Below are 8,576 nucleotides of genomic sequence, written 5' to 3' on the forward strand. Positions count from 1 at the left end.
CATGATATTGTTGTTGGTTCTTGGATGTTGTCTATGAGGTTGTTGGAGTTCCATTTGAGTTCCACTGTTGCCTGCATCTCCAACAACCTGCATAAACAAATAAGCAAACAAACAAGCAAACACACAATTCCAAGAGCAGTTCCAAAAGTTCTGAATGTGGTGCCATTCCTCTGTTGCAGCTAGCTTCCTCAAATTTTGTATTTGCTATATTGAGAGACTCCCATATGTTGTTTGATGTTGTCGGTTGTTGCAGTGTGTCAGTTCAGCAGCTTCCATGTGTAGGAGTTCTTTAGTATACCTGCACAAGCACCTAAAAGGAAAGCATACAAACCTGCCAATCTACAGGTTGTTGGAGCTTGCATTTTGGACTTGTGGTAGATCCCTCTTTTGGTACTTCTGCTGCTGTGCTGCATATGGGAGGTACAGAGGGTGGGTGATGATGGCTGCAGGTTCCCTGAGAAGCCAAGCATTCTCAACTTTGAAGTTGTAGCAGGTGTGCAACTGTGAACCTGCCTTAGCAACTAAAAAAAGGTCTAGCAATTGTGGGAAGTGAAAAGGTTGGTGCAAGTTTGTGTGCAGCTCCTTGTTGCTTGTTTTGAAGTGGTTAAACTTCTTGGAGTACCTGCACAGATAAACAAAACCAACAAACCACACAACCAAAGAAATCTGGAAGATGCTGTAACCATGTTCCTTGTGTGCTGCAATCCAAATAATTTGGTGTTGCTGCAGGTCATGAACAATGTTGGGGAGTGCTGGAGAGTTCCTGGTATGTGGACCTGTACATACAAATAGCCAAGGAAGCAAGCAATGAAGATTGCTGCATTCCTGTAACCAATTTCTTGTTTCCTCTATAGCTGAAGTGGTAATATGCTTGTTGTAGATCCCTCTTTTGGATTTGGGATACCTGCATAGACAAACAAAACCAGAAGAATACAGAAACCAGCAAATGTGCATCTCCTTGTTGCTTCCTTTGTGATTAGGTTGCTTGTTGGTGTCAATTAAACAAGGAGGGAGATCATTTGTTGTGATCAACTTCTTGGGGTAACTGCACAGGCAAACAAAAACAACAAACCACACTGCTATAACCAGTACTATTAACTTGTATTTGTTTCTTGTCTGCTGCAGGTTGAAGGAGTTGTTGCTGGGGTGTGTTGATAGTGGAGAATGTGGATGGTAAGCTGAGTGTGCTGCTCTATAGTAGCCCCAGGTTACTGCATCCCTTTTAGCATTTCCAAGGAGAGTCTGCCAGCTACATTGGTGAAGCTGAGGGGGATTGATCTTGGGGATCAATACAGTCTCAAGAAAGGAGCTGAAGTTGGGGTACCTGCACAGCCAAACAAAAACAACAAATCCCACAACCAAAGAGATCTGCAAGCTGCTGTAACCATGTTCCTTGTGTGCTGCAAGTAGGTGGGGTTGTTGCTGGGGTGTGTTGATGTTAGAGAATGTGGATGGAAGGCTGCTCCCTAGAAGCCCCAGGACATTGCAGCCCTCATAGCAGTTCCAAAGAGGGCCTGCATAAATGGACAAAGGCCATGTCTAAAAGGATGGAGATGAACAAAGCCAAAGGCTGGATTGGATGTTATGGGATTGTGTCTGTGAAATCCTGGTGATCAGCTCCAACTTCTGATGGAATAGCTCCCCAGTTGTTGATGTACCTAAGCAAAAACAATCAACCAAAGACAAGCAACCAAACAAACACAAAAACCAGGAGGAAGTTGCAATTCTGCACAGTCCTTGTGTAGGCCTCTTAGTGAAGGTATTTGTTTTGGTGGTTGTATTTGTGATGTGCTCTATGTAGGTGTTGAGAAAGCATGTTGATGAGTCCATCCTGACATCTGCAGCTACACAACAAACAAGAATCAACAATAAAGGAGCTATTTCAGGTGTTGAGCTATTAGAGAAGGCCTTGGTGGAGTGGATAAGCTGCTGTAGATTTTTGTGTGCATCATTTTCCAAGTCGCTCGACTAACGTCTCCAATTATCCATTTGAGCTGAAACTTTATAGAGTTAGCATATATATCCTCTCCTTTAGTCATACAAAGTTTGAAGGCTTGTTTCCCAAGTTGGAGGATCCAAATTACTAAAGACCCTCTCTTTATGCTTAAGGCAGCTGAATGTTTCCATGTCGCTCGCCTAATGCCTCCAATTATCCGTTTGGGCTGAAACTTCTTGGGCCTTGTCATTATATTATTTTCTAACACCCTGCAAAGATTGGAGGCCTTTGGACAGGTCCACAAGCTGCATCTCACCCTGCACATGCTGCCCTGCTGAAGCTTAAGTGCTGCAGGATGGTTGGAAGTTGTATTTGGGCTTTTCTCTATGTATTTGTTGTTAATGAATGTTGATACATCACTCCAGGTACCTGAAATAATACAACAACCAAAAACAAACAAAAGGGGGCTTGCACAAACTAGCAAAAAGGAAGTGACCTCAGTAGGAGCTTTGGAGACTATTATCTTTTGCCAAGTCGCTCGACTAACGTCTCCAATTCTTCGTTTGGCCTGAAACTTCATGAGGTTTTCATATATGGCCTTTTCTTTATCCCTGCAAATTTTGAGGGCTTGACTCCCAAGCTGGAGCTTCCAATTACCAAGTTTCTCTCTCTTTAGGCTTAAGACTGCTGATTTTTTCCAGGTCGCTCGCCTAACGTCTCCAATTATTCTTTTGAGCTGAAACTTGTTGGGCCTTTCCAAATTAGTATATGATGCAATCCTGCAAAAGTTGGAGGTGTTTGGACATGTCCACTTGGTACAAATAACCCTGCACCAACAAACAGAAAACCACACAGGCAAGTAATTCTGCAGGTTATAATAGCTACTAATATTGTCTTGTATGTGTTCCCTGAAAGTTGCAGGTTTGTGAATTTGTTGCTGGAGGATGTTGTTGTTGATAAAGGTAAGAGGCGGGCTGAAATTGCAGTACAAAGGACTCCTTATGCATGATCCTGTGTTCTTGCATCCTTTAACAGCCATCCAAAGAGGGGTTGCATCAATTAGATTTGGCAAACTTCCATTTGTAGTTTGTTGCATCCTGCTATTGCTGCACCATGGGGCACCTAAATTTGTTTCTCCACTGGTGGACTGATGAGTTGTAGGTTTGTATGTACCTGCACATACAACAGAGATAGGAAAAGAAAGAAGAAATAATGCTCTATTCCTTGCCTGTAGAGGCAAGTTTTTATATCTAAAAAAGCAATAAGTAGAGGAGACTTTCCTCTTTACAATAGTCCTAATTATAGGATCTTCAAGGTAGCTATAATTATACATATCCAAGTTGAAGATCAAATTAGAAAAATAATAAGGCAGTTGTCAGGGGGGCTTCTTAATCCTTTTGAGTCTCCTTCTTCTGAAATTTGCCATTCCCAGCATGTCTAGCTCCATGAGGGCTCTGGCCTCTTTGGGAAGATCCTGCTTGTTGAAGTAGAGCTCAGGAACAGAGCATTTGTGGCTGTGTTTGGACAAGCTATCAGCTGTGGAATTGGCTTCCCTGAAGGTGTGGTTGCAGCTGAATTCCTGGAATTGGTTTCTGATGTTATTGAGCTTGTCCAGCAGCTCTTTGATGGACCATGAAGGCTTTGCTTCCTGTTGCAGCCATTTGAGAAGTAATTGGGAATCAACCTCCAGTATGACTTGATTGTAGCCAAGATGAAGGCACCAAGAGAGACCAAAGATAGCAGCTTTGATCTCTGCTTGATTGTTAGTTCCAGATCCTAAGGGGATTGCATAAGCAAACATGAGATCACAAGATGCATTCCTAAGGATTCCTCCTCCTCCAATGTTGTCAGGATTGGTGAGAGCACTGCCATCAGTGTTCAGCTTCACCAAATGGTCAGTTTGTTTTGACCAGCATACAGGGAAGACCTTGATATCATGGTAGCATTGCTCAACCAAGAGAACCAGGTCCCTCCAGTTGTTGGGCCAGTTGATATAAGGAAAAGCACTGTGCAGCAAGTGGGAAGTGTCTTTAAAGACAGAGAACTTTACTCTTGCAAGGTTAGAATGCTTTCCTCCATATTTTGAAGCACATCTATTCTTCCAGAGGTTCCAGCATATGAAGATAGGGAGTGCTTGTATCATGAGCTTTTGAGCCTCATTCCTGCATTTAGAGGTCCACCATCTCATTAACAAATTTCTGAGAGGTGTGTACTCCTTGCTTATGCCCACAGAGTCAGCAAACATACTCCAAGTACTCCTGGCAAATGCTCCTGCAACAAAGATATGGTCTATAGTCTCTTGGCCAGGTCTGTAGCAGCAAAAGCATTGTGAAGGAGAGTGTCCAAAGCTGGTTATTTTCTCATTGGTTGGTAACTTTCCCCTAAGGGCTCTCCAAACAAGAAAGGAACATTTGAAAGGTATGAATTGATGCCAGGTAGTGGAGTTAATCCTGGTTTTGGGTCTCTTGTCTCTGATGATATTCCAAGCAGAAGAACAGCTCAACTCCCCATTGTTGTTTAGTGTCCAACATGGTTGGTCCTGCTGGAGGGGTTGGTAATTGATGTGAGTAGCAAGAATATTAGACACCATCTGTGGAGGGGCCTGCTGGATGAGAAGATCAGTGTTCCATTGTCCATTGTCCATGAAGGCTGAAACAGTGGTGTTGTTAAGCCTGCAGCTGTTGTTGTTGAATTGGGATAAAGGACTCACTCCCAACCAATTGTCCCACCAAAAGAGGCAAGAGCCAGACTGTATTTGCCATTGGATGTGAGGCTCAACTTTGTGCTTGTTCTTCATAAGATGCTTCCATATCAAAGATTGTCCAGTGTGCCATTTCTTGGTGATGGGATTGGATCTTTGGCAGTACTTTGCTTTGGTAAAATCTCCCCATAGTGAGTTCTTAGTTCTAAAAGTCCACCACTGTTTATATTGGAAAGACTTGGCCACATCAGAGATTTGTCTAACACCAATACCACCTTCATCATAGGGGTAGCTAAGGTTTTTCCAGGAAGACCAGTGGTACTTCCTCTTGTCATTCTTCCACCCGCAGAAGAAGTTTGCAGTGATACTCTGAATCTGTTTGAGAATGGTTACAAGAGGGGAGCTAGCTGACAGCAGGTGGATGGGGAGTGCTTGGATGACATGTTTAACCAAAGTGACTCTGCCTCCATAGTTGAGGATCTTAGCCTGCCACCCTGTTATTCTATTCACCACCTTGGCAATCAAATCAGAGTAATATATGAGCTTTTGTCTGCCAATGTAAAGAGGGCACCCCAGATAAGTGATAGGGCTATCCTTTTGCCTGAAGCCAGTGACCTTCTTAATTCTTCTTACAGTAGAATTGAAGGCATTAGAAGGGACCATGAACTGGCTCTTGTCTCTGTTGATCAGCTGACCAGAGGTACTCTCATAAGTGTGCAAGGTTTCCATAATGAGTTGCAAAGTTTGGGCTCTCCCAGAAGAAAAGATGATAACATCATCTATAAAGCTGAGATGATTAATTTGAGGCCCCCTCTTTGCCATGAAGAAACCCTGATAATTAGGATGATGATGGAGATTGTTCAGGAGTCTAGATAAAACTTCAGCCCCAAGGATGAACAGAGAGGGAGAAAGAGGGTCCCCTTGCTTCAGACCTTTTGTTGAGTGAAAAAAACCATGTCTTGAGCCATTGATAATGATGGAATACCAATTGTGAGACATAATTCTCCATACCATATCAATGAACCCTTCTCCAAAGCCTATTTTCCTCAAGACCAAACAGATATAGGACCAAGAGACTCTATCATAGGCCTTGGCCATGTCCAGCTTAATGACCACATTACCACCTACATTAGGCTTCTTAATTTGGTGAATGATTTCTTGAGCTAGCATGATGTTCTCAGAGATACTCCTATTTTTAACAAAACCAGATTGGTTAGGGGAAATAAGAGTAGGAAGAGTAGGTGCTAGTTTGAGGCATAAAAGCTTGGAAATAATCTTATTGGTAAAGTTGCTAAGGCTAATAGGCCTGAATTCTGAGAGCTTGGTTGGATGGCTTACTTTTGGGAGTAAAACCAAACAGGTATGAGTATAGTACTTAGGCAATGTTTGACCATTAAAGAAAGAAAGGACCACTCTGAATAGATCTTCTTTGATGATCTCCCAGCACTCCTGAAAAAACTTACCATTCATTCCATCAGGGCCAGCTGCTGAGTTGGGGTTCATAGAGAAGACCACAGTCCTCAGTTCCTCCAAGGTGGGGAGAGCTTGGAGGTCCCTGTTTTGATCATCTGTGACAAGCTTAGGAATACATTGAAGGGCATCCTCCTGAATATGAGTGTCTTCACCAGTGAAAATGTTCTGGAAATGATCACAAGCAGCCCTGGCTATGTCATCATCCCCTTGCAACCAGTTACCTTCATCATTTTGAATCCTATGGATGAAGAGTTTCCTTCTTCTTCCTCTGATGATTGTATGAAAGTACTTGGAGTTCTTGTCCCCCTCTTTGAACCATTGCAACTGAGTCTTTTGTTTGAGCATGGAGTCCTCCAACTTAAGATATCTAATATACTCAGCATTGATGGCATGAAGATTGGCTCTACATTCCTCAGAGTTAAGAAGAATCAGATCCTCCTCAGCTTGTCTAACCTTGGCTTCATACTCTTTCACCTTAGCATAGATGTCCCCAAACTGCATCCTGGACCACCTACTAAGAGTATTAGATAATCTCTTCATTTTCTGATGAAAACACAACATGGGATTACCCTCAATGTTCCTGTTCCAGCAGTTGCTAACAGTATCCATGAAGGAGTGGTGGTCTGTCCAACAATTCATGAATTTAAAATACTTGATGTGGTGTTGATGGTGCTCAGTGAACTCTAACAGGAGAGGGCAATGGTCAGAGCCAATAGTAGGTAAGTGAGTGATAGTAGTCTGAGGCATCACTTCCAGCCATTTGTCATTGACCATACCTCTATCTAATCTCTTCCAGATTCTAAAGAAGATACCCCTCTGATTAGACCAAGTGTATTTCTGTCCAGAGAATCCCAAATCCTGAAGACCACAGGCTTGAATGATGCTTATGAACTCCAAGCTCTTTCTCATATTGTAGGTAACACCCCCCAGTTTCTCTTTAGGTTCAGTGATAACATTGAAGTCACCTAAGGTACACCAAGGGAGGGTTGTATTTGAGTGCTGTAACATGCTATCCCATAAGGGTCTTCTGAGATGATCTTTGCATTTTGTATAGACAAATGAAACTCTGAATTGGTTTGGATTCATTACATGGAAGATTTCACAAGTAATCACCTGTTCCCCATTTTCCAGAATCCTACAATCCACATCTTTGTTCCAAAACAACCAAATCTTACCATTTGGGTTGCTAATAACATTGTCCATGTTAAGCTGGTTTCTGAACTGATGAATTTGAGAGCTATCAGAAAAAGGTTCCAGGATAGCAAATAAGGAAATCTGATGGATACTCTTCATGGATTGAAGTCTTTCCATGACACCCTGGGTATTAATACCCCTCACATTCCAACTGAGAATACTACTCATTGGGAAACTTTAGAGGTGTAGAGTCTAGTGTTTGGTCTGCCCTTGGGGGCAGAGTTCACAGGGCTATTTGGTTGGAAGTTTGTTCTGTGAGCACCCCTTGGAGAGAGTCCCTGAGCCTTAGCAATCTGCTGGACTTCATCTTCATACACATTTTCCTTGGAAGGACTGAAGGCCTTTATTAATTGCTCACTCACAGCATCATCATCATCATAATCATTCATTAGTTGGTAATCACTATCCTCTTCATTCTCAGATACACACACTGCATATTCATCAATCTCAGGAGGATTTTCATTGTTGGTATTGAGAGTACACTTGGGCTGGGATGCACCAGTATTGGTCTCAGGAGTGAGACCTGCTGACTGAGTGGGAGTTGTAAGTATGCAATGGGTTTGAAGGGGAGTGATATCCATCCCCACCTGGTCATCATCTAAGACAAATTGTTGGCACCCCTGCTCCCCTTGCTGTACTAACACAATGTCCATAGTTTGACATTTTTCAGCGGAGTTCTTTTCTGTTATTTTCTTTTTGATGGCTTCTCTCCTCTTTTTGCTCAGCTTATTCTTCTGAACAGTAGTACTTTTACCACTAGTACTGGCATGTGATCCCAGGTCTTTGGCCATGGCACCTTTGCTAGCTTTCATGGTAACTTCATCAGTAGGAGTAGCTGTAGGGATAGGGGTGTTTGTGGGGGCCTTATGAGCAGAAACAACAGGGTTTCTAGAATCACTCCTAATCTCAACAGTGCTCTCATGCATAGCATGAGGGGATACCCTTCCCCCATTGGTTTCCCCATCCTGCAGGTCAGTGGGGTTCTCCTGTACATTTCCAACCTCCCCTCCTTCAACTACCAGATCAGCCACAACAACATCAGCCTTTGGGGGGGGCAAGGGTATTGGGAGTGATAATTCAATACCTGAATTCCTTGCAACATTGGTCCTTGATGCAGTACCTGGTAATGCAGTACTTGTGCAGAGAATATGGGGGGAAGGGGTTTGTGGGAGAGATAAGTCAATACCTTGTCTCTCAGTTGTGGTGCTTGCTTGCCTTGTTGATGAACTCTTCAGAATTGAGTTCCTTAGGATGTTTGTAGTTCCTGCATTT

General features: G+C 42.9%; 1 protein-coding gene across 1 annotated transcript; it reads right to left on the reverse strand.

Moving 5' to 3' along the window:
• Positions 1 to 339: 339 nt before the first annotated feature.
• On the reverse strand, positions 340 to 7,472 carry LOC129892767 (uncharacterized). Its single transcript, XM_055968325.1, has 5 exons — positions 3,360 to 7,472; positions 2,785 to 3,164; positions 1,213 to 1,324; positions 777 to 904; positions 340 to 622 (listed from the first exon to the last, which is right to left on the reverse strand). The coding sequence occupies exons 1-5, from the start codon at positions 7,470 to 7,472 to the stop codon at positions 340 to 342; spliced, it is 5,016 nt and encodes a 1,671-aa protein (XP_055824300.1).
• Between the last annotated feature and the right edge of the window lie 1,104 nt (positions 7,473 to 8,576).

Source organism: Solanum dulcamara, chromosome 1 (genome assembly GCF_947179165.1).
Source record: "Solanum dulcamara chromosome 1, daSolDulc1.2, whole genome shotgun sequence".
NCBI classification, from domain to species: domain Eukaryota; kingdom Viridiplantae; phylum Streptophyta; class Magnoliopsida; order Solanales; family Solanaceae; genus Solanum; species Solanum dulcamara.